The 27124-nt window shown below is 41.3% G+C and overlaps 1 protein-coding gene across 4 annotated transcripts in view; it reads right to left on the reverse strand.

Annotated features, from left to right (window-relative positions):
- The window catches only part of BRWD3 (bromodomain and WD repeat domain containing 3), a 62492-nt gene that overhangs the window by 33359 nt on the left and 2009 nt on the right, over positions 1-27124 (reverse strand). For all 4 annotated transcript variants that reach the window (XM_082323483.1, XM_082323482.1, XM_082323481.1 and 1 more), the window contains 8 exons: positions 19334-19484; positions 16729-16827; positions 9803-9963; positions 7744-7965; positions 6022-6122; positions 5242-5312; positions 3969-4069; positions 2135-2175 (listed from right to left, as the gene is read on the reverse strand). In XM_082323483.1, coding sequence (XP_082179609.1) covers positions 2135-2175; positions 3969-4069; positions 5242-5312; positions 6022-6122; positions 7744-7965; positions 9803-9963; positions 16729-16827; positions 19334-19484 — 947 coding nt within the window. The remainder of the gene's footprint in view (positions 1-2134; positions 2176-3968; positions 4070-5241; positions 5313-6021; positions 6123-7743; positions 7966-9802; positions 9964-16728; positions 16828-19333; positions 19485-27124) is intronic.

The raw sequence follows: 27124 nt of genomic DNA on the forward strand, positions 1-27124 counted from the left end.
GTACCCAGCTCCAGCAGCTGGTCCAAGTGCGTGCTGTAGCTCTTTGTTAGTGACGTAAATGAACACAGACTCACGCAGTCTTCGCTCCAGGAAACATTACGGATAGCCCATGTAATATCACACGTGGTGATGTTATGTTATGTTATGTTATCCAGGTGTGCCGGTGACTCAGTGAAAATTAAAGATAGTGGGTTGCAAGGAGACACTACAAAAATATGCTAGGACACTACTGAAATATTACATAAAATATCCAAATCCTTGTGAAATGCCAAACAATTGTAATGAGAAGAATGTGTAAAGGAAAGTTCTAGTCTCAGATGCAGATAAATTAAGCAGGGGAATTTTATCTACTAAGTAGACTGGATCCAAATTTGGGATGTGAGGATCAACCGCACCTTTACATCCCATTGAAGAGCTGTTCTTTGCTTATTCCCCGTTGGAAATAAATCGGGTTTCTTGGGGTTGTTTTTTTCTGGCAATTTCAAAGTTACAAAAATACAAGATGAGGGATGAGGGCCTGGTTATTCATCACATCATGTTTACCACTCTAAAAACTCACAGAAGTTGAGCTCTCATGAATTGTGAGTGCGTTTGTGACAACAAACCCTCTTCCCATATTTTTCAGAACTCTGAGCACCAGAGGAGACAACTTACTTATCCAATGTGCCCAGAGAGGGACTGGCAGAAGAAATCGTTCACCGAGGAATTAAATGCGACAGAGAGTAAAGGGTGGATGGCCTTATGTTTCAGCAACATATCAGCAATGTCATATTATTTGGAAAATGTTTTCAAATTATGCTAATTATTGGCTGCTTTCCGGTCCCCAGCTGGTATAAATGATACAGATAACATACGCAAGAGAAGTAAATTTTAAGAAAGAAATGAACACATACATAATCTATCAACAACACTACCAGCTTCAACATGATTCTCATACAGATCATAAATAAGAGCACAGTGAAGTAATGAGAAAAAAAAAAAAAAAACCACAAGATAAAAGGTAGTTCTACAGTTCCTTGTTTTCCTTGATGCTCATCATTTAGATGCCATTATTTCCTTGATTTCCTTCCATTTCACTTCTGACAACACACCAAGTCTTATTTCCCCTTTCACGTTTATCTGCTTCTCATAAACGACTGCACTGATTTTGCACGTCCCTTCGGTCAGTGCCGACAGCATTGCTCAGATGCTGATCTAAGAGCATACTTCTCTGGAAGTCAGAGTGTCCCATTCCCCTACGACCTCCTACAGAGAGGAGAGAGCAAGAGCAGTTGATAAAGAAGCAAAGTGGCCTCCTCATCTGTGCCCCAGTATGGAAACACGGGAATTTTATCTCCTTTGAATGCAGCAGCTACCAAAAGTGCTACAGTCATTGGTAGCTTGGCCATCGGCACTGGCTACGGCTGGCAAACAGACGCGTGGTACAGTCGCCATGCTACCCCCTGGCTTCCTGCAGCTCCAGAAAAAAGGATGCCCAAAAGTCACCAGCTCGAACAAGAGCCACACAGACAAATAAATATGTATATGGGCTTATTTTTCATCTTGCTCTAAGAGGACTGAAATGGTAAAGCCAACAAGCTTTCCCCCTCCACATTTAACTTGATATTCTAGTAAAGAAAAAAGTAAGAAAGAAAAGTAATTGAGAAACCAAGTCCCTGATTCCACTGTGAACAATGAATAGATGTTATTGCCATCTTACCAGGTAAAAGCACCTTGCAAGAGAGATCAGACCACAGCTCCCTGCAGACTTACTTGTCTGACCATCTGTGGATGTGTAACAGTTCTAACTTTTGCTTAGAACTACATTTATTATAATGCTCTTACTCCAGAATTAACCCCTTCTGTACTTAGCAAGGCTACCTGTGAAGTAAGACACTCTTACACGGAAAGAATACAAAATTTGGTTTCCAATTAGCTGCAAAAGCATAGTTACAGAATGTTTTTGTTGTTACAGCAGAGGACAAGTCCAAGCTCATGGACATGACACACATCTTGCAACATACTTTAAATAATTTGTCTAAGATTAATCAGAGCCCGTGTGCAGCCTTCCTGTTGCACCAAATTTTCTCTGAAATGTTATTTGGAAAATTAAATACCGTACGTCTCATGCCAAAATCCCAGGACAGCCACTCACCTGTCACCATTGTTACAGAATTGGACTGCAACCACTTTGTCCTAAACAGGAGGGAGGAAAAAAATAGTGGTAAGTACTTTGTAAGCCAAAAAACTCATCCAAAAAGATCTTAAATTATGAGCTACTATTTAGCAAATTGCATCTTCCCATACGTCTCCTACAACATGCTTACAAATTCAAGAACAGAAAATTCATATTTGAAGTGAAAACTTCCCCAGGCATGCTGTGTTAAACACTGAAACAGAAAACTTCAGGGAGGTGATGGTTTCGTGTTGCTCCAGAAGTAGCTCAGAGACAGACACAATTTCCCACTCAGTCTCCCCGACGCGTAGACGTCCAGGAGGAAGAAGCTGCAGCAGCTCCGTCCTGGCCTGCGCAGCGGCACAGGACCACGCGCCCCCCGGGGTAAGTTCTGCCTGTGAACCTCTGCACCTTTTAGACTCCACAGCGTTAGCAGGGGTAAGGAAGCCCAGGAGCTCACAAGGCCCAGTAGGTACAGCACTCAACAAGATGGAGAAAGAATCATTTAACCAAATAAATGATCGCAGCAGGATTGCAATTTTTAGACCTAACATTAAAGCACATCAAAATATTTCATCAAAAAAAAATGCAAACCTTGGCTTTATTTCCACTTCTACATCGTTGAGAAACAAATGTTATGTTTTAGACATGGTTTTGCCTTTTTTATTTTGCTAAATACTTGTGTTGGCTACATGCACTTGCTGTCTTTAATCCCACTGACATCTCTAGCTCCTGATAACCAAGTGTCCAAAAGTGTGATTTTTTTCCAGGGGTGGGCCGACAGCAGTCTGTGGTATTAAGAAGAGCAGACTTTCAAAAATTAAAGGAATTACAGTTTATTCCAGACCTGGACTGCTGAATATAGAGAACATTTTTTCTTTTGTAAGCAAAATACTTGTTAGATTTGTTGGCTTGGAGCTCTGAGACTTCAATGCGAGACCCATGACTCCCACTGAAGTTCAGTGAATCAGTTTAGACCTCAGCCTGAATCCATAAAATATTGTTAAGGTGGGCAGCTGGGCTGTTAAGGCTCAAAGATAAACGCTCCAAACTCCTCACAAGTGACAGCCCTATCGACATTGCTATAAGCTTGCCTTTCTGATATATTGTTTACCATGCATGTAATAAATAATGCGATCATCACCTGCTCTCGGTAACAACTAAGAAATGAAGAAAGATTTGACACTGTTTTAGTGACGCTTCTTTACAGGGTTTCATTGAAACGGAGACATTCAACCGTTTTAATAAAAGCTATCAAGACTCAAACTCAAAAACCAACATCAAAGTCATTGTACAGATATTTAAAACAGTTTGAGTTTTTACAAGAACCCTTCTGCATTACCTGAGAAGGGATACTTTTAAGCTCGCGTTATTTTCTAAATGAAATTACCATCACGATCTCAAGTTTGACTGCACACTCTAAAACCAGAATTACTTTGTTATGTGGATTTGTGGTCACAACTCAAGTTAAATACTCAATAGTAAATTTAAAAAGAAAAATTGGATCGTGCATGAAAACTGTTTCAATTCCTCATTCCAACACAGACTTTCTTCAAGAATATGGGAAAATCATCTAGTCCCTCAGCTTCCTGGGGGAATGAAATACATAAAGCATATTTTGCACACATCTCCTGCCTCAGAGGAATTTAAAAACAAACATACCACAAATTTTCAGGCATTTAAATACCACAGTGTTGAGAGCCAACTCAACTCTAAAGACAGAAAACAAGTTGAATAGGATGTACAAAATTGAAGTTCCTGAAATAAGGTTAAGCGGGGGAAAAAAAGATTTGCTTTCTGAGTCGTCTCTTACCGTATGAGATTCTAACTCAGCCATTTTCTCCGGAGATTCCGAGCCCAAATAATAAATTCTTATCACGTGGTCAGTACTACCTGTTGCAATGAACATGCCACCTAAGAAAGACAGTGTTTTCCGTGAGAAGAAAAGCCATCCAAGGAACAACTAGCTTTAATTACTGCTTTATTGTCAAAGCAGCAAACTACGGTTTTAAACAGAAAATTTCAATGTAATCAAAATATACGTCCTGAACAAAGCAGTTAACTCTGACAACTTCTGCTTTGATCTGTATTTTCTCAGACCATATCAGCTTTAGCATAACTTTGAGCTCTACAATATTTTCCAGCTGCAAACCTTTCTGACCAAAGGAAGAGAATATTGCAAGCTAAAACAGTCATCCAACAAACTATTTCGCTTTCCCTCAGAAATTACCACAGCGCTCTCCATCAGCCTATGTGGAAAATTACATGGGGAATAGTTTCATCTTCGCACTGGTAAATATCAAAGGAAATATTTAAGCACATCTTCCCTACCTATTGGAAGCACATCGGAGAAAGTATTGCTGAATCAGGAGTTGGGGATTAAGCTATTTCCTTGTACTGTTTGTTCTGTTTACAATATCGCACAAAAAGGGCGCTAGCGTGTAGTTTACTGCGTTGAAATGGTTTTAGTAATTTCAGGATTTCTGGTGTTAAGAAAGGAACGCGGGCAAGGCACACATGGCTCTAGAATAGCGTCCAATTTCAGATAGCAAAAATTAATGAGAAATTACATCATTTGGCTTGTAAAAATCACTATTTTTGAGAATTCAAAGCTGCAACAAAAGGATGTCAGTTAGGCTGGTATTTTCAAACACATTGAATTGATCCTCCTAGAACTTAGCCAAATTTGGAAGATTAGCAAAAGTGTAACCTCGGAACAGAGGCCGCCTCTCTGCCAGACTTCAAGAACTTTTCACTCAAAAACTTCACAAGATAAAACCTTAAAAGGATGTTACAAAGAAAAAGGTCTAATGTGCAAAACAACAGACTGAAGGCATAGTCTTCCTTGGAAGTGGTCAAGACATTTTTGCTTAAATTACAGAAAAAAAAAAAAAAAAAAAAAAGATAAAAAGTAGCTTGAGGCAGACGCTTAGCATGGAAAATTTCAAACAATCACAATTTGACAGTGCTTAAACTAACAGAAAAAGTGTTTAACACCATTTGTATTTAAAAAGAAGTAACAGTCCTGTCACCAAAGGAATTATAGTTCATAAAATATTTTCAGCTACCTTACAACGCATACGTACCGGAACTGAAAGATGAACAAGATATCTGAACACCAGGCCTGGACCTCTCTGCAAATTTCACAGGGCGATCCCTATATGTAACAACACAACATTTTTACTTTTCATTACTTTATTCCAATGCCATTCAACAAGAATAGGGCACTGCTCAGCAGGTTACGGTCAATGTGCTCATCCTAAATCTCTTTATTTCAGAATTTTCTCCTAACTTTGCTAGAGCTTATTTTTCATTTTGGTAATTTTCTTCCTTAGTTTAGTAAGAAAACCATCGTTTTCTAAATTGAAAAGACTGTTTAACTTATTTGTCATGATACTCACCACTTCAAATCTATTTAAAACAGATCCTGGCAAACCATTAGTCTAATAGCGTTTACTCCCTGTTAAGTGTGGGTTTGACACCATCTATATATGTGTGTTCTTTTTGATTAAAAGCAAAGAAATTCTTCTGCCTGTATATTTTGAACAAGGATTTAGTCCTAAACATAAAAGCTGACAACCCTGGCTTGCAAAGCACAAAACCCAGAAACGATAGCCCTGACCTCTGCCTCCTCCCTGGGTTATAATGCCACGGACTCCCCACCACACGTGAGCGCGCGCTCCCTGCCCCGCACGCTGGTACGGCACTCACGCACAGCGTGTCTACGGGCGAGCACATCCCAAGAAACGAGTTCATTGAGAAGGAACACATCCTTATTTAATTATCCCAGCATTCCTCGCCACGCTAAAACTCAAAATAAATTCACCCTTTATTTAAGATAATTATAATTATCTAAACAGGCTTACTTAAATTTCATGGTGTTAGCATGCCACTGCCAGAAACAGATTGTTCCATCAGCACCAGTAGAAGTGAGGTATCGTGTTGTTCCTTTCCTTGCTGGAGAGAACTAAAAATAAAGTTGTAACAGTTAAACCAGCTAATTTCTTTCCCCCCTTACATGCTGGAAACTTGTAAATGGATGTTGACAAGAATCTTTTTCGCAAACGTACTAGCTTTCTCCCTGGGAGTACAGACAGCAGTATGAGGGATAAGCGCAGGATCTGAACTTCCATAAAAATAAAGCTGAGGAATGGAAGATACCTACATTTTGACTAGCAAGCCTTTGCTTCTCCCACACAAAAGCTAGCAAACTGGAGAAATGAAACAAGCCTAGACCCTTCCAATGGGGCAACAAGATGAGGAAATGCTTTTTTCTCGGATAAAACTGGATCAAACATGGTAACAAGGACAAAAATGATTCCTGCACCCAAGCCCAAGGAAGAACCGCAGCACAGTAGGACCCCCGCGCCCGCCCTCTTCCTCAAACGCCCCTCTGCCTCTCCCAGGAGCAGGAGAGCTTTTCATTCCCAAGTCTCTCACTTTAATTTCATAACCGCAGCGATACCTTTAATCCTCTGGCTACATGGTAATTTGATAAAGGAATCAAGCACTGTTTTCTCAAAAGGCCATGACTGATTGTTTTCTAAACTACCAGAGTTTTACAAAAAGCTTGTGAGGAATATATATATGTAAACAAACAATATACAAGACACAAAACCAGGCTGTAAAACATGTTTCCAAAACAATCACCTTAAAGTAAGTAACTTGCAACATAGTTGAAATCAGACAAAATTGGAAGCGTAGGCAAGAGGGGGAGAAATGAGACTCGCGGGGACTACTGGCACGGCGGCGAAGACTGCGATGAATCAAAGGCAGCAAGGCTCCAGAAGAGAGGGATTCTGAGCCAAACATCCCCGCTCGTTCTCCCTCCTATGTGCACAACCTGCCAAATTGCAGGGATTGTCTTTTTTATCCTGGAATTTTGTTTCGTAGGAGGTTTCTGCCTGGCTGTTGTGGTTTTTTTTAAAACAAATAAACTGCAACTTGCTAGCCGTTACTGACTGTGCCACCACTGGAGAACTGAGGGCTGGCAGTTCAGGCATTTTTTTCCTGCTCTGCTGTTGCTCACTGGGCACTTGCCACCAACTGAAACCGCCCGGGCACGAGCGCAGGTTCTCTGGGAACCCCGCTCTGTGCTGCGGCTGCGGCAGCGCCTGTGTACGCTACAGCATCCGGAACAGCTCCTTACGGTACAGGCTAAGGTAACGAGCAAGTGGGAAAGGTGGAATAAGGATTTTTAGCTGACAGTATTCCTCTGATAAAGAAACGTTCTCTACGAACAAACAATTGTTGGGGCAGTTGCTGTGCAAGGACTACCACCGAAGAGGCCAGCCATGTCTCCCTGGCTCGGCTAAATGATGCGATGCTCTCGGTGGGCACGCATTTGCTAGATCTAAGGGAGAAGCAGTGGGACGACACAGTTAAAGGCCACTGGAAGAAGTGGGACCATCCCCTCAGGCAGTACTGGCCACTGAGCAGGAGTGAGTTTGCCAGGAAACACCCTCGAGTCGGGGCAAATCTACACTGCCAAACAGAGATGAAAATATAAGTTTTATCCCTGATTGCTAATCCACATCTCTTATTGCCATTTTAATTCAAGGGGTTAGGAAAAAAGGTCAATTCCTTACCTGTATGGAAGTAATGGAAGCTGAATGGCCCTGCAGCACTGCGACTGGGGCACAGGTTCGAAGACACCATACTCGGACTACTTTATCACAACTGCCTGCAGCGAGCAGCGTGTTCTCGTAGTTAACAGCCATGTCAGAAATTTCAGCCGAGTGTCCTCGCAACGTTGAGAGCAGGCGCCCATCATCTGTAGCCCAGATTTTGACCAAACAATCATCTGACCCCTAATGCCACACAAAAATTTCCAAAGATTATGTGAAATAATACGTGTTATGTGTACATAATACACAGGCACACTGCAGATGAACAAGTATCTAAAACACCATTGCGCCACGAACCTGCCAGAAGAGCAGCTTCAGTGGGATTCCACAGAGGCACAACTGTCTGAGTTTGGGAATCATCTGGTGGGGTCAGGGACTGCGATATTTATAAAACAGAAGCCACTGTCCTATGTTTCATACTAAGATATGATTATTGCTGCTAATACAACTCTTCTCGCTACGGTTCAGTAATAATTAAGGTCCATTTAAGAAGATAAAATATTTCATTACATACTACCAAAAGACATTTATCTGCGTGAGCCGGATCAAGCCAGCATAAAATCAAAGTGATCATAAGACTTAAGCTCTAAGGAAAAAGAGCACTTAAGCATCTGAGGGATCTCAGAGCTCCTGCCATGCTCCGAGAGCTGTAAGGCAGCTGTACCATGAGGTTCAATTTTTGTGGACAGAATAAAGTTGGACCACTCGAAGAGAGAAACCGTGCAGCATCATGTGCAACTGAAATACTACGCCAGCGAGATTTCAGTCCAGGACAGGACACAATTCAAAAGCAGATCCAACGCCGACCACTGTAAAATACTTTTACCTATAGTAGCCGCTACATAATTTCATACTCAATCCCAATATCGCCAAGAATTTTTGGACAGTTCACAGACCTTTCCACTATTCAGATACTACCAAGAATACTAATACTAGTGGCTAGGATTGCCACTATATATTCAGAAACAGAACACAATAAAACTAACTGCAATATCAACATCATTTGAGTTTAAATTACATTTTATTAACTGCAGGTAAATTTGAACACAAATGACTTTCAATTCCTCATATAACTGCAGATGAGAAAGATTTCTTTATCGTGTAAACAAAAAGGGAAAGGCCCTCACATGCCGCAGCGTAATTATCATAACAACATCTCTATTTGACCTATTCATAATGAGCGGAGAAGCGCGCAAGAACACAAAGACAACAATTGGCCTGCCAGGTAATCTGTTTCTAAACACCTATTGATAAGAGACAAGGGCAAAGACAAGACAAGACAAGACAGGGATTAACATTAACAGTTTAAAGATGCATTATTCATTTGAAAAATCTGTTAATTTTTAAATATGCACAACAAAAAGCAAGGGCAGCATCACAGAAATGTTATGTTAATATATTCTGGAGAAAAACTTAAAATAATATTCATATATTCACTGACATACTACAAAATCTAGAAAGAAAATTTGGTAGAGAAGTAAATTGCAGATGAAGTAATGAGGTCTTCTATTTATCAATCAGGTTTTACTGAAATGTAAGGAAAGGATTGCCAGCATTTCCAAGGTTACCGAAAGGTAAAGTGTAGTTTTAAAAAAAGTGTTAAGATTTAACCCAGCAAGCAGCATGCAAATTAATTCCAAATCCCAGAATACTGCAGGTGCCATTCAGTAAGAAAGATGATAAATAAAGAAAAACGAGCGCGTGTTTCACGTGAGAGCTGCAAGCTCTGGACCGGAACAACCCTGATGTAAGGTTCTACATGGGGAAGCAAATAGCTGACTAAGTTTCAGTCTATCAGAGCCGTGAGCAATTTTAAAATACCAAGTCAAGTGAAAAGTGAAAACTAGCATAGAAAGAGATGGGGTTTCCATACATCTCAAGATTTTTTTGTTCCTTTCTTTTTCTGGAAGCCGTGTCTGCATCTCAGTCAGTAACTAAGAGGCTGTTGAGGGACTCAAGAAAGAAAGAAATCAAACCAAGCAAAGCAATCTTCCAAGAAAAGGACAATTTTTAAACTTACTGTAAAAATTCTTCTCCCACTGCGATCAAAGGCTATGCAATAAACAGATGATAGATGTCCCAAAATCCTCTTATGCATCTTCATGTGTTGGTAGGTGGACGTTGGGAACAAGTGGCTGAAACGTCCACATCCGGTTAATTGCCTGGCAGAAATTATATTTACTGGGAGAGAAAAACAAAATGAAAAGAAAACTAAGACATGAATTTTGTCCAGGACTGAAAGTAAATAAATATTAAAACAAATATAATGTTTGGTAACAACTGTATTATTATAATCCAAAAATCTGATCCTCTTCCACCTTATCAGAACATTCAGTACGGTCTTCTAAAAGGAAAGCCCGCTCCTGATGAAGCTTTTCAACCCCTACCACACCACACACTGCACCTGCTTTCTTAACAAAATTAAAGCAAAATAAAAAGTTCCCACCACAGCTAGAAGTTATTCCAATGTTCAATTCATGAACAAGCAACAGATACATTTATTCTATATGGATTTGCAAAACTTGATATCAGTAACATATAATTGCTTCCTTGAAGCAATTACAAAAAATTTATTTTTAGAGGATAATAATAGTTTATTTTAAGTGCTTTTTTGTGATAGAAATCTTTCTTTGGAATGGGTTCCAGATCATACGTGAGGGTCAATGGTCTGCCACATGTTCCTCACAAAACCTCTCTCATTAAAAGCAGCAGCAGCAACATCATTGCATTTCTACGGCAATGTAATTGAAGAATAAGAAATACGTGGCAGTGATGGAAAAAGCCCCAGTCAAAAGAATGGCAGGCACAAGAAAAAACAGCAACAACAACAAATTATTTTATATTGCTAAACCTAGGGGTCCTTACAGGAACAGTCTGAAATCTAACTGCACAAAAACATCGCGTAAAAAAGCGCTGTCCGCAGTCTCACCGAGGATAGCTACGAACCCTTCCACCCGCCAGGGGAAGGAGAAGAGAGGCAGGTGTGGGCCTTTGCGGGACACACCACCAAATGAAGATCATTACGGCTGCAGAATACAGAAAGATCCCAACTGTAGTCTTTGATTTGATGCATAATTTGAGATCATTTGGGGTATTTAATTTTACCTATCCTGATGTATACCGCTTGACCTTTTGATTTTAATGTTTTGAGACTTTTTTCCAATGGCACTTAAAGATCTAACATTGCTATATTGGCGGGTTTTGTCGAGTCCTTGCGATAGCAGCCTCCCTGAAGAAACCCTTATCTTGTCTACTGCACATTGAAGTAGGCAGGGCTTCACAGGCTACTTGTGAAGGCTCTCGTGTGCCTTTCAGTCCTTTAGCTTAAAAGTACAGTGAACAACTTGACCCATTTTCTTAATTGTATCATCATATCCTTGCCTATCTACACAAAAAAAGATTATGGCATATGTTAAAAAAAAAAAATCTACAAAGTCAAGAAGCATCATTTCAAAGGGCTACTAACCTGTAACGCACTTCTGTACATTTCTAAGACTTAATTATTAAGTATACACAAGCAGAGAGATAAATGGGCAAGGAAATAAATATAAAATAAACGGTTTCCATATTTACAGAAAGTATTTTCTTTTTTCGGTTTCATGCTCTGAAATTTAGACTATTTTTAATCACTCAAGGCAACTGAAACACTACATACTAGGAAAAAAAAGTTACATAAAAGGTGTAGGTGCTTGCAAAAGTCATCAGGCTCCCAGCGTGACCTCATCTTCAGTCAATATTTGTTTTTCATGGAAAAACACATATTCAGCAGTACTAAAAAACCAAAACACACTAAACCAAATTAATTTACTATCTACCTTCTAGTCGACTGATACCTGATATTACACTGGAACTGTGAAATGGAAACTGTCTCCCCTAGCAAAGTAAAAATGAAATCTTTAACCCTTTTTCTCACCTCTTACAGGAGGGCACAGAGATCCCGTAGAGATAAATGCTGTACAAAGGCACTGTCAGGTTTGCCTACACATTATTTTATTTACTATTTAAGTACGCCAGCTTAAAAGCTAAGTTCTTAAAAATATTACACCTCCCTTTCCCTCACACTGTGGACACTGTTGTGCCAACACAGAGATGTAGTCATTTAGCAATATGGTAATTCTGCTGTGCCTTTCAGTGCTTAAATCATTTAAATACATAATAACAGTGTATCCGGCTTTAAACAATTTCAAACGCCTTTGAACATGTTTTTTAACCACACAAGGAACTGTGTGAATCAAAAAGGTATCCTCGTATTTCAAAAATTTTCCCAATAATCACAATACCTTCCGTGTACTACAGCGTTCCCATGCAACCCTGAAAATTTACCACCGCTGTTTGTTGTAAATCACACGAAGGGAACAGCAAAAGGTATAACGAACAGCCAGGCACCTCGCACGGCCTCTCGTCTGGCACTCGGCACCTAACTTTTCCAGTCGATTCCCAGCCTTGCAATAGTTCAGCTTCAGAGGATGGGAAAGTCATTTCACTTTTTTTCTGTGTCTATTTCGCTGTTTGCACAACGGGGCCAAGACTCCTCAATCTCCCGCGGATAATTAAAAAATAAAAAGCACTGCTTATGAAATGCTTCAATCGGGAGTTTCAGAGAAGTACCGAACTACTGTTGTGCCGTAAGGAGCATCACCTTTATCAAAGCAACGGCATCTTTCTTTGAACAAAAAGTAGCAAGTATTCAATGTACCTGATCCTCGCTATAAAACTGCTTAAGGTATAGCAGAAACGTATGCCACGCACACAAAGCTTGTGTCTTCCCACACTGTGTAACCTATCGCTGCCTTCAAAGGAACTGCAAAGTAAAAACCCCCCATGAAATAAAGAAAACATCCCCAATTCCAGTTCTCATATTTTTTGGTAGAAGATTAATACACAATATCTAAACAGGGAATTACCCACATGTAACAAAAAGCCCCGTGAAGTTTGCTTTCTTCAGTACAATGAAGTTATTGTACTCATAAAGCCTAAAAGCATTTTAAAAACCCTGATTCCGACACAGAGAATTAGCAACATAGCCCTAAAAACTTTTAGCAACCTATCTAATTAGCTGCTGTACTTCATGGAATACTGGGCATAACAGCTGCCAAGTCTACCCCCTCGCTACTTCCCGCCAGGAAAACATTTTCAAAACTGTACTGATGTTATTTCACATAAAAAGTGTGCATAGCTAGCCTTCTTGTTAAGAAAAGTAAGTTAGTTTTGTCCACAAATGGAAAGGCCGCCTTCTCAGATGAAGTTCTTCTAGAGATAACAGCACAAATGGAAAAACTCTTGCAAGAAAGCTCACCTAGGAAGGATAAAACCAAAACCCTGCAACAATAACCCACCAGTGAAAACAAAATTTAAAAACCAATCATTAGTCATCACAAATTTCAAAGTCAAGTCACAACTTCAGAAGGAATTAAAACATTTCAGCATGGATAAAGTCAGCTGGCTGCAGTACTTTTCAAACTGCTTGAATTCTTCCTCTCCCTATAAACCCTCGCCTCGCTCCATTTTTTGCAAGCAAAAATAGAAAACGGGATACTGGTACAAACGTTTGTTTTAAAAATAGTTTCTCTAGTATTAAGGGTGATGACTTCCCATCACACTGTTTTACCTGTTGAAATCAGCACTATAACTTTGTAATGAGGACATAACGTTTTACACAGCCGGGACGCGTGGCGAGTAAGCTGCGACGCCGTTGCAGGGCCTGATCAAGCATGAAGATTGGGTACCACTCGCAGCGTGCAGAAGAAACACACGTCTGGATTTCATAAGAACACTAGGAAATAAACACAGTTGGCTCACACATGCAAAATATCTTCTGAGAGAGTGGACGTGTGGCCACAAAGGCAGCTAGACCCAGTGAAAGCACCAAAAGGACAAAGTGTTCCAGCTTTCATAGCTGCTGACCTCAGGGAACTCCTTTACAGCAAGGAAACATCATTGATTTTCTGACCTCATCACAGCACTGCTATTTGGCAGGCCTAAGGTAGCTGGATCACCTTGACTGTAACTTTCCATCCAGCTGCATTGCTTGTTCATTGAGACTACGCTATGAACTTTCTGGTTCCAAATTTTGTGTTGTTTTCACTAACAACAGTTACCCACGTAAAGATTTTCATACTCAGGATAAAATAGCTCTAGTAATCAGCTAAAGAGGGAATACAATCTTCCTTCTAATCTGCTTTGTGTTGCCTGCAAAAAAAAAGTCTCTGACAAAATCGAAGTCGTATTCCAAAGCAGGTTTATCGTACGTGAATAAATCCCATTGCCGAGGTATTGTATGACCAATCTTTCCATTTTCTGACTGGAAGAGCACAAAGGGAGTCCTAAACATACCACTACTCCAAAAACTGCAAAGGAACAGCCTAGAAGACCATCCTCCCCGTATTCACTGTGTTATCGTCTCAGCAGCAGAAAGCCATGACAGCGTTTTCCCGCCCTCTCCTCCCCCAGCAGATCACCACAGACCTCCAAGACACAAACACCACGTTCCCGAGAACAGCTTCCCCGGGTCAGCACTTTCTCGGAGACTCCCCCAGCCAGAAGACTCCCAGCTCTGCACAAACACGCTGGCAAAAGGCAACGCCGATTTCTTGCTCCAGTTCCACTGTGCATGACCTTTTATTTTGCAGTACAGATCACAAGGTCCCATCCCAACCCCATCCAGACGGAAAGGCAAACCGCTGCAGCCACCGCCTCTTCCAGCTGGGAGGGCAACCCCAGGCAACCCCATTCTCGCAGCAGAAAAACACACTTGTGGCAGCAAGCTTAAATCTTTATCACTGGGAGGGAAACGATATAAGAATACTTTTAGCTGCTAGTTCTAGACCTTATTTACCTGTCTCCACAGGCAATTACACAATCACTTCATCTCACTCATGAACACACATTATGACGGCCGTCTATTACTTCAGCCCAACTACTTCAGCAAGTAATTCCAGAAAACCCAATCTGACTAAACCAGCACAGTACGGGAATTCACAATTGCACCAAAATATTGAAGAGGTTGGACGTACTTCTTCATCTTGTATTTTAAAACAAGACACGCAAACACACTGCAGCATCTGTGGTTGTCACTGCTTACCAGAAAAAGTACCCATTTTGCACAAATATACACAGAATTTTGTGACTTCCACTTCAGGATTGAGAATGGGGAATCCCCAAACCAAACTCCAGCCTCCTGTACAGCTTAAGTGTAGTCAACTTCTTACTTTAATCTTTATACACGTTTTCCTCTCTTACCAGTAGTTTATACACCTACACCAAGGAGGACTCTATTCTTCTGGGAACCAATACTTAGAAAAATTAATTCCTGGCTATAAGAGACCCGTTTCCATACAACACCTTTGCATTTCTTAAAAAAACAATTCATAGGAAAACACCAAAACCAACAAATCATTCTGTTCGGTAAGCCACTAAATAGCCACCAGGCAAGCAGCACAAACCTTTGGCATGATGGCATGACAAATGCTGAAGCCCAATCTGCTAGTATGGTTCATTAATAACACCGCATATTCCAAAAACACACGGTCCGATTTTCCCCTTACGAAAGAATTGATCCAGGAGCCCTTATAGAAATACAACTATAGAAGCTGAGTGCGTGCAATAAATCTATCATCTAGCCTATTAGCAATCCATCAGCCCAACTGCTAACGATAAAGTAACTGCAGAACTAGCCTAAAAGAATAAATACATAGATACGTACAGAAGTAACCACACTAATATATGGAAATAGTTCTCTTTTTTAATGTCCACAGTATGACTCATAAATTATCTGACAAACGCAGGAAAAGTACTAATGCAATAGTTCTCTATGCGCTAGTTCCAGGCAAATATCCCTTTCTTTTTCATACAGAAGACCCATAATTAACTTTGCTATTCCGTCACACTGCTGCCACAACACCACAGACCTTATGCAAAGCGTGCTATCGATTTCAACCACAAACAGCCCAGGCTTTGCCACTTTCGTGTCTGACAAAGACTAATTTTTAGTAATGAGAGAGAAAGTGCAGAAGCACAAATAACAGTAACAGACATGGCAGCAACAGAAGACTGCCATCATCATCCCTGCATCTCCAAAGGGGTGACGGAAGAAACATCAGAGGGAGAAACATAGGTGAATGGATTCCCTAACAAACCAGGAAAATCCTATACATTTGCACAAGCACTTACAGGGTACATACAGGTAAGATACCCTAATAAGAAACAAATCGTGACCAACAGGACTTATCTTTATGCCTGCAAGAATCAAATTTCTTTGCTATAAAACTAGTTAATGAAAGTTCAGACCAGACAAGGAAAATACTTTCCAGTTTAAGCAAAACAGAGCAGCTCTTTGATGATACGTAAGCTGAATGCCTACAGATATCTGAGTTTTATACAAGTTCTTTATCTAACTGTGTGGACAACTAAAACTGAAGTAATACAAATGTTGGTTTGGTGATTATTTCCTTTTTGGAGAGGGATGTTGCAAGCAGTCTGCTTTCTCTCAAAATCGAACTAAAATGAATTCTTGAATCAAAAAAGTTCCCTGGGAGCCAGGCGCTTTGTTCTGGCTAAGATTCCTGAACGAGAAGATTGTCTACAGGCTCCTGGACCATGCCTATTCAATCTTAGAAGCATATGTACATATTATGTATGTGTATCATCAAAAGTACTCAAGCACGTTGCCCTCCAAACGGGAAGTTGACGTGCAAAGCTTTTCAACGTGGCCACAATGTTTTAACATGAGTACGTACATTATGGAAGATTCAAGCCTGAATAATGCAAAAAGGGTTATTCTGTTGTCAGTAAGAATCCTGGTTTAGACTAATTCATGGCGAAATGTCGAAATAGCCATTAATGCAACCCCATAGTAGTGTTTCAGTCAGTAAGAGTAACTTTCAGCTGGAAGATTAATACAAATACAGAGAAGAAAAAAAAACACCTTATGCATGTTTCAAAACTCACCCACGTTTGGTGGTTTCCCATAATTTACAGGTAGTTCGGGAGGCCGGCCTCTGTGAAGAGCCGCAAATGCAGATCCTTTCCATAGCGTATGCCTGAAGTCTGTACCGGAAAGATTAACAGCGGGTTAGTGAAACAATCAGCCAAACCGGGTGCAACTAACCTGTTCTTTTTAGAACCAAGAGCATCAAGCGCCACTCCCGGCATCCCAAAATAAAGATTTGTCTTTTTAAATAGTTTGTCAGAGATCTAACACTTAAAGAAGATTGCTACTCTGATTTCTAGTTCCTAAGCAATATGACTGTAAATGGTTTCAGCTTATTTTTGCTTCATTTTGGTGAGTAGGGAGTCTAAACTGATGGTAAGCTAATTGATGATAAGCTAAATAAGAGAATGAAAAAAAGTAGGTGCACTTTGTATCGAGGCAGGACTGATCTTTGGTATGTTCTTAGTCCTTTTGCGATCCCAACACATACAGGACCTCTTCTTATGAACTGTACATTTGAGAATACACACACATGCACACATTTGCTCCCTGAAAGTGGGAGAAGGGAGAATTTTTTTTTCAATAAATCTGTTTCCCTGCAATTGGTGGCAATATGCCCTCCTTTCAGATTCTCCTCTGCACCCCACTCCCCAAAAAACCATTGTTTTTAAAATGAAGACTTTTCTTTAAAGACTCTCCAGCTATCTGCTGCCAACTGGCCTCAGAGAGCCTTCCCTCTAGAACAATAGTGATTTTTCTGAGACTGTTCAGAGTGCCTCAGAAATTAGACCTGGACTTCTTCCATTTCTGGCCATCTGGAAGGAGAGAAATGAGCTTCCACGGTGAATGAGGACTGAAACAGAAGGATAGTGCCACAGATTGGTGGATCTGTGTATCACCATTCAGATCTCTGAATATGAAGCACACAAGCTTACATGACTCAGAGACTCCCGAGAGCACCTTCTGATTAAAACCCAGACTGTATCACGAAGTATTACAATGATACACATTAAAAACAGCACTCATACTTGCTAAAATAGATCAAAATAGCTAGAAATACTAACGGTAAACGGAAACTTCATACTGATGCACAACGAGGGGGAGCGGAAATCCGTGTATGCCAACTTTGAGAAAGGTATGCTGTTTCATATTAGCGAGTGTGGTTTACACACCAAATGGCACAGCGCCACAGCACCTTTTTCTGAAGGGGAAAAATCCCCACCATAAATCTAGTAGAAATCTCTTTGCAAGAAATTTATCACACGGCCTAGGAAGCACTACACCTTTCAGTGATTCATCTAGCCTCTGTCCTCTAATTCGCCTAAGAAACTTCTGTTTCCCTGCACAAAAATGTTTATTTTTCTCTTTACATTTTTGTTGCTGTTTTCTTCTAAGATGCAAACGGAATGTGAAATAAAGAAATGTTTCTCTGCAGGCCTCCCTGCAAACCTGAAATTCTCCACCCAGTTATAACAAAGCATAGGCAAAACAAGACTTGGTCCCAAAACTCTGCATAAGGAAACGCGCTTGCAAACAGCACGTCCCTCCAGGTGATACCCAGTGGATCAGCAGAACGCTACAGTCCTTGTTAGCAGCAGCGTGTGACTTCACAGGATGAGGTAAATTAAGTGCTCAACTGCCACTGCAACAGGAAGGTCCTGCTCTCCCATCCCTCCTCCTCTCCCAGAATGGCGCTCCTGCTGCCTGGGTCACCTCCAGCACTCTGATCCTTCCAGGAGCTAATTTAATTCACTCTAACAGCAATAACAAATTTTGCAACATTTTAGCGCTGTGAATCAGCACATCACAGGACCGAGTAAGTTCTGGTTCCTTCAGAGAAGAAGTGGCAGGGGCACGGAGTGAGGAGGGAAGGGAGGAACCACTCTTTTCAATAGCAGATGGCTCTCAGATCTGCTTAGTTCTAACACAAAACCGTGCTCTCAGGATCATTATCTCAAGCAGAGCAGTTTTTCAAAAGGAATAGGACCAGGGCTCTATTCATGAAAGGAATGGGGGCTTTCGTTCAAATTAACTTTAAGCAAGGACAAGCAGGAATTATCACTGAAGCCTCAGTCTCACCTTCTCCCTGCTGCCCCAAACGCCACCCTGCCCATCAAGCTGACACATCTGCCTGCACGGCCAGGGAATCAAATAACGGAACAAATGGAACAAATCAGCCCAAAAAATAGCCCAGCAAAATACATAGACTGCTGGGTTATTTTAGACACAGGCATGTATATTTGTATATGAAAGAAAATGGCTGTTTTTCAGATGGATCGAACCTCTAATCCAGTCCATCACATCATTTACACAAACACCAGTCCAACATACTGAGAAGGGAAGGTAGGGGAAGCAAGTAACAACATCAGGCAAGCAACTGTAAGCAAGCAACTGTAAGCAAGAGAGGCTTAAAATGGCATTTTCAACCAAACAAAGATACATGCAACAGGGCCAGCAATAACTGCACTTTAGCAAGACTGCAACGAGAAAGCAGGAGCTGACAAGCATAGGAGACAAACCAGGGTTCATGCGAACACGCACAGATACCACAACATGAACCAAAACAAAAGGGGTTTTGATCATTAAAATAAAATTCAATCACACACAAATTGAGAATCTTACCTTTTGCTGCCCTTAATAGAGACTGGCGCCCGACGCCTAGCAAAGTCTGCACACCTAGGACGCTCTGTGGGATCTCCTTGTCTAAAAGGGGTCCAAGTCTCTCACAGATCCTAAGAAGATAATCCGGAGGGATGTGTGCATTGACAGCCACCTAAACATATAAATAATGCAGACGTTTGAGAATTGTTTTATTCTGGCTTCTACTAGTATTTCTTTGTTTTGTTCATATTCAAGTGTTAAAGCTACTGAAATCAAGTCTAAAACCCCTGAAAACCCCTCAGAATTAATTATACCACAGATGTCTTTTAGAGTGACACGGAGTCTTGAAAAAGCCAGACCAGAAATTCCAGGTGGTAGCAGCTACAGTTGTAATTTAGGATACCCCTTAATAACAAACAAAAAGGCCCTGAAACTCAGAGTTCCCAGCGCAGTACTCTGATCAAACAAAGTATTGCCTGGGGACTTTTTTTAAGCCTGTTTTACCCTTCAGTTCATTCTTTTCACATACAGTATTTCTTGCTTAGCTGAAACACCCTTGCCAGACATTCACATTACTGTAAGAAGCACATGTGCTAAAGCCTAAAAATCCTAAATATTGCCCTAAAAGCAACACCCAGCCACCAGTTTTCAGTTACTGGGAATAAGGATCTTTAAGACCCACACGTGTAGGCTCCGCTCCTAATTTGTCATCTCGAGAAAACATTCTTCTTTTTCCCCTTTAGACAGAGACTGTTTTCTATGCAGAGACAATAGTTTTTCCGACAGTGTGCTCAAACAGCAAATAAATTGTGCCTCATTATGCAGAATGCCCTGCACTTGCCTGACTTCTACTATATTTACTAGCTGGCAGCACAAACTCAACATCAGAGCTTATTTAGCTCCTTCAACGCTGGACATAACAGCCACATCCATCTCCTTTTTTAAAAATCAACAGTAAGAGGTCACTCAGCTCTTAAGTACCTGTGAGTGAAGATGGAAGAAATAGTTGTATTAGAATTACTTACAACTTTTGTATCTGTCGCAGTATTATGAAGAAAGAGATTGTCATAAGCCAGTTTTTTGTTTTACCAAGCCACAAACTAATGCCAAATAATCCTAAAGCTGATCTGAAAGGGCCAGAACTGTGCTCATTGTAAAGAAATAATAGCAGGCATGCGCCTGCACACGCCCCTCTCTCCTACATGACCACTTCAAATGCGTCCAGTCACAGGCCAACACCGGTGCCAGGGCTGCGAGCGCTCGCCACCCATGCAGCTCCCTCCCGGCAGGGCAGGTTTTTGTGCAGCTGCAGTGAGCCAGAACGATTCCCCAGTCCGGCTGAAATCATGGCCAAGCTCCCCTCTGCATCAGCTCCAGTGCTCATCTACTGCGGAGGGAGCCCTTTCAGCTCCCCTGGCTAGGAACGCTCACCCGACGGAAGAAGGAAAAGGTTTTCTGCCAGGTTTAGCAAAGCTGACTGTGATTCAGAGAAGAGTCAGAGCTGGTGGAAAGCAAGGAACAGGAGGACCACTTCTTTCAACGGCAGAGCATCATCAGACAGGCCCAGCTATCCTGCCTACCCAGACCCCAAGGATGTGCCTAGCTCCTGCCCCAGCACACCGGAGGGAGCGGCACGCGTCGGGAAGGAGGAAAAGGTAAGTACTTCGCTCAGACCTGCTGCCAAAACATTGTTCACTGAACTATGTCATCAAACAGATTATTACTACACATCATTGGGAAATCGTTCGTTCCAATTGGGCAACAGCAGTGGTGCTACAGGGCCCAACGCAGTGAGTCATGGGTTGTATAATGTAATCACCTGCATCACAAGCAGGATCGACACCATCCCACAAGTAAGAGTTTAAACAAAAAAAAAAAAAAAAAGGCTTTTCCAATGAAGTATACAAATTATCATTTAACTAATGATTAGAGACCAAAGAGTCTTCCAATCTGAATGGAAACTCTTACAGAAGAGAGCCAGGCTTCTCCACACACCCTTTCAGTCACCGCATGTTAGAGAGGTGGCTCTGGCCTTCTGATGGCAACAGCAGAATCGCACCTCTGCAGGAAAGACAAACCCCATGACTGCATTAACGTGGTCCCATTCCATGACTTTTCATACTGTCAGCATCAAGGAATGACCCCGTGAACGCTCTCTTGCACTGACCGGTTTCTCCGGTCGGTCTAATTTTTTTTTTTTTTCCCCAAAAAAATCACAGAGTTCCAAAATTACATTGGTACCTTCCCACCTGTACAGCCAGTGAAGTTCAGCGTATAAGCATGAATTGTCTTTCACTGTAAATTACATGATATAACAGAAGTCAAAACGAGATAAAAGGATTATCTGAACTTTTGTATTTGCCTATCGTTCTTACTCATTCCTGAAATATTATAAATGTGTTCATGCTACAAAATATTTTATTATCCTGTGCTAGCCTCCCTTCCATATGTAAAGGATCTGAAAGGATCTGAAACAAAGGCAATTCTAAAGAGAGAAGCTGCAATAAAATCTGAGTATGAAATTCTTTTTTACATCTCTGATCGTTAGTAACACGCTTCTCAGTCAACAATTGCCAATCCTAACAATTTATCAAGCTTAAGATTAAAAGATTAAAAAGAGTAACCAATCCAGAAGCTGTAGAATTTTACATTTTACTTCTAGGGTAGGAAAAAACCCAAGCCATACCACTCTGGAAATCAAAAATTTCACAGAAAGTCCAAACCATTCTCCTAGTGTAATGCAGGAGAACGCTTCCCTTTTCACTCAGGAGCACGCTGTGTTTGAAGTTATCACCGCTATTCTATGTCTAGAGAGAGGTGCTGAATTAAGCCTGGCTGCAAATACTCTACTGTGGAGACAGAGCACAAGTTATTCAACAAGCAGTCCTGATTAACTCGGCGCAGCTACTCAGAAACGGAAAGGGACTTTGTTGCTTAAAGATCCGTAGATTAAGCCACGGTTTTATACAGAATAGCAAAGGGAGCGAACATCAGCACATGTGCGGACCGGCCAGCATTCAGAGATGAAAGATGGATGCGCCATACCCACGAAGCATGTGGCAGTTATCTCCACATGCCTGCTGGTAATTGCCCTGGGACATCCAGACGTTAAGCAGCTCAGGATACCAGACATCTGCTTGATCGCTGTCCAGACCAGGAAAGTTGGCAAATCCATCATGGAGCCAGAGTTAAATCGGCACGAGTGAGCTGCTGGAGCATCTAGATTTTAGTGCACGGTTTTATTAGACTGTAAACTTTTCTAAGCGACATTTAACGCGGAGCATATTGCACAGACTAGGCTCCTATCAAAGTGACCGCTCACTTTACTAACGCGGCCTACTCACCAGATTTGCCACCTGCGATCAGAACCATGCCATACTAAAGAAGAAAGGCTGTATCACACTTCTTCCCCTGCACATTTTCAGGTTTCTACAAGCCAGAACAGCCCAAATAAGCGGTCCTTAATCTGAATATTATCACTGTTGTTACTACCAAACAGCTACACAGGCAGGCAGCAACAGCAGCAAATTCTCCTGGAGACTTCCCCCCCCCCCCTAATAAATTCCAGATAAAATACTTAAACTGCAGCCCGGAGCAAAACAAGCAACTCTATTTGCAGGTTCCCAAAAGAACTTGAAACAAAAATCCTGCCTTTCACCTCTGTGTGAGATAGCTGTAAATGGATTTTAAGTATCTTTCCAAAACATGAAGCTGCAAACGTACAGCTGAAAAAAGCCAAAGTCTCCCAAATCAGATTTCCATTAAAAGAAGGAAGGAAAAAGGCAAAGCTTAGCATCAGTTATAGCCACACCTCTTAGTGTATGCTAGTCCAAACCCCATGCGGCAAAATTAAACAACGGCGAGGATATTATCACCTCCTCAAATATATTAGAAAATATTTTTAGAATATTAGAAAATAATTAGAAAATTAGAAAAAAATAGAGACGAGTAATACAGGCCAAAAACATGCTTAACAGGACCTTTTAAAAGAGCATGTTAAAATAATGCAGAAGAGTTGGGAAGGTGCTAAGCGAGAGCAAGTTCTGCACCCCGGGATAAATTATAAAGAGAGAAATGTTCTGTTGCCTTAAGATGTGAAAGACCCTATAAGTGTTAAAACGTGAGAGCACAAGAATGCCACAGTACCACGGAAGAGTTCTCTGACACAGTAACCACACAGCTCTTACGGATCTAAAAACTTTCAAGAATTGGGTAAAGCGAATCCGTCCTTTTAAAAAAATCTACGTAAACAACCATGGGTGAACGTAACAGAGTCATGACTGCCTCACCCCATATGCAAATAAGTTGCTCCAGTGATAAGCAGCTGGAAGTAAGGAACTATTAGCAAAGTCACGTCAGGGCTAGGAGAAAGTCATACCCCTAAACCTGTTTATGCTTCTGTTGTTGGAAGCATTACCACGTAATCTCAAAGGCTACTGAGCACGGGCTCCTCACTGGACAGCTAAGATGACAGGCAAGAAGCTTGTTGAACCCTGAAACAAGACAAACAAAATCCACTGGTATGACTGCCGACAATTTCTCCTCCAAGGAAGGTTTCAATAAACAGGAAATAAACAGATAAAAAAAGACTCTTTGTGATTACTGCTTATAATAAGAAGTCTGTCTTCCCAGGGATCGGAACCCGACAGCTCTGAAACATCCCTTTTGGGAAGCCCAGCGAAACATTGCTTCAAAGCACGGACTAAATTTGACGCAGGAGCTGCATAATGGAAGCAACGCAGGCAGCAACGCAGACCTTCGGAGGCTCCTTCGCGCCAGTCCCTGTGGGCAGGCAGGCAGGCAGTTGTGCAGCAGCAGCAGATTTCTAACCTCTAGGCAGTCCTACGACACTTCTCTCGTTTGCCATAATAACAATCAATTAAGAATCAATTGACAACTGTATCAAAAAGCAGCAGAGGAGACCAAGAGGACCAAGGCAGCTGAGCAAGCAGGAAATTACTCAAGATCTCAAATATGGAATCTCAGCAAAAGGAAGCTCAGATACTGGACTTGCACAAGATGTCAACAGTATGCAAATGCACACGAATTTAAAAAGCCATTACCCACTCGGTTTCCCCAGAGAGCACGGGTTGGAACTACCGTACTACCAGGTGACGTTTTCCTGAGGTGACAAAACCCTAACATCTCTCCGCTGCTAATGCCGGGATTGGCAATATCTATAAATAACAGCACCTCAGACTCGTAGCTAGTTTTAAATCAATGCAGATGGGCAAGGCAGAAACTCAAAGCCAAATCCCATAAGCTGTTCCATACCAGCACAGCCGCTCACGGATGCAAATTCTCCACTGTCCAACAACAGCCGATTTTCTGTTTTTCCTGAAATTACACATACCTTCTGCACAAAGACCAAAACGGCCTGAGCCAGAAGAGACAGCCCATCAAAAAGTTCTTGAAAACCAGACCAGAGCCAGTCATCTTTATCAGGAATAAATAAAGATAATTTCGAACAGCAGTCCACTGGAGACTGTTCTGATAATCCGAGTCGCTTCAGCTCGACTCGTCTGTACAACAGCTGACTCCACGCTGAACTGCCACGGTTAATTTAAAATAGGAGTACTAACGGCGTGCAAGTTTGACATGCTTCAGGCCTTCATCAGGACAGCCAGGACCCTCCCCTTTACAAACACGTTTCATGTCTCAAGACCACCAGCAGTCAATAACAAAGTACAAACCGCTTCGGAGTACACCTGGACGATTACCTAGACAGCCAGCCACATGTTGCACATAAAAAGTACTCCAAAGTGGAAATAAGCAGAAAAGACAAAGGGAACACAAATGCACGTAAGCTAGTATTCTCTGCGTGGTTTTGCTCGCTACGTACGATTCTTATTAGCGTGTCTTAAGTTACTCTTCTGCCTTGCGGTACCTGACATTTAAAGGAAAAGACCAAGTTCAAACAAAAAAGAAAAAGAAATCTCAACAGAGAGTTTTCAGATCTTGACTAAAAGCTCGAGTGAAGTGGGAGTAAACATTCCCTAGATAAAAGCCACCTAGTAGGCGATCTGGTTGTTACATCTTTATCGTTTCCAAAAGCCCTACGAGCAACAACATACTCAATGGCAAGTCTATCAGCATATTTTCTGAAAAATACCAACGCTAATCTGAACAGTCAAACTGAGAATGGAAAACAAAGTTGAAACGTCAGCAATTAGAACAAGAAATACTTTGTCAGATTTGCCAAGGCAGAATATTGGGCAAACAAACAAAGAAAAAAAATCAGACTTCTCTGGGTTTGTAAACTCTCGTTGGGTTGGATCATCTCAGGCCTGCACTAGGCAGTGATTGTACCTGAATTTGGTTTTCTGTCTGTAAGCGTTCAAAAAGGAGAAACGGGTAGAAAAAACTTTATTTGCAATTGCTAGCATCTATAATTTATTTTTGGTTCATTATGTGACAGATAACTAAAACGAAGGTCAGAGTTATTTGGGTTCTTCACAACCCTGGCTTTGTTCGAAACATGACGTTCAGACAGCTAGCTAGCACTGAAATCGAGTAGTTCAGGTTAATATACAATCATATGCAACCCAAGGTCCAAATTCCAAATACATCAGACTCTAAGCAATGAGAGGAAAAAAGGCCGTTCTTCAACATCCTCAACAGTGAAAGCTTCAGTCAGAGCATTAATAGAGACAAGCTCAGTTCGTCCTACCTAGCACCAACCTGTCTCGCTGTAATGATTCATTTATAGTCCTGTTCCTTACTGTAAATCACGATAAGCAGTTAAATAATACTAGATAAAAAAGGCAATCTAAAAGGATTGATTACTGTTGATTAGTTTAAGACAGAGGAAAAAAAACTTAATTTTGATAGTTTTATACAGCGAGAAGCAATTTCCCCTTGATTCCAAGCCTCACTTTACAACGGTTTGTCTCCTGTCTCTGAAATTTTAAAGAAAAGTACATGGTTTCAACAATGCCACCTAATACACACACACACACACACACACAAAAAAAGTTTTTAAGGCTTTTCTATTCGTGCCCCATAGAATGAAAGGAAAAAATGTAGATGTTAATGTAACCGATTAAGCAAAACCAGTATGTCTGAAACCAGACTTCATACTGCCACTGTTAATATTCCTCTCGAGTACCGGGTGCAGTCACAAGCTGAAACAGCCGATAGTGAGATTTCAGGTTCTCTAGGAAGACCATACAGCATTAAAATTTACTGAATGCAGTACTTACTCCATGTCTGTTCGCTCAATATACAGTCCCGGAATTATCCACAAGAGGTATGATGAAGCATAACATTCGTCTTAAATTCTTAATAGACTTTGGAAAGGGAAAGCCAGCAGGTACAAATGCCTCATCTCGACGCAAGGAGCTCTCCCACCTCCATCTGAGCTTCTACAATATTGCTAAAGTGGAAAACTAACTCTTGAGCAAGCCACAAAGCAGTTTGAGCAACAGTCGTGTCAAAATCCCACATCGCCATTGCACTGTGCGAGATGGGAAAGGCAAGGACGTACTTTCAATTCCTTCCAGGTGAGCGGACGGCGATAACCACACGTATGCAGTATATCAATATTATAAAAGCTATTAATGACTTCACAGCATTCCAACTGCAAAGTGCTAGATCAGCACCACACGTTATTACCCAGAGCTCCTAGGAATGACAACAAGGCCGTCTGCACCCTTCGGAAACAAATCGAAATGACTTTTCAGTTTCGCCGCGTCTCACGGCGGCGGAGGGAGAACGGCCATCCCCACGCACCCGGCCCCTCGGCGGCGCAGAGGGAAGCTGACCTTTCTCAATGACAGATATTCATACGGTTTATATCTAGCAAAAGTAGCC

This window comes from Platalea leucorodia (assembly GCF_965183815.1).
Source record: "Platalea leucorodia genome assembly, chromosome: 10".
Taxonomy (NCBI): Eukaryota; Metazoa; Chordata; class Aves; order Pelecaniformes; family Threskiornithidae; genus Platalea; species Platalea leucorodia.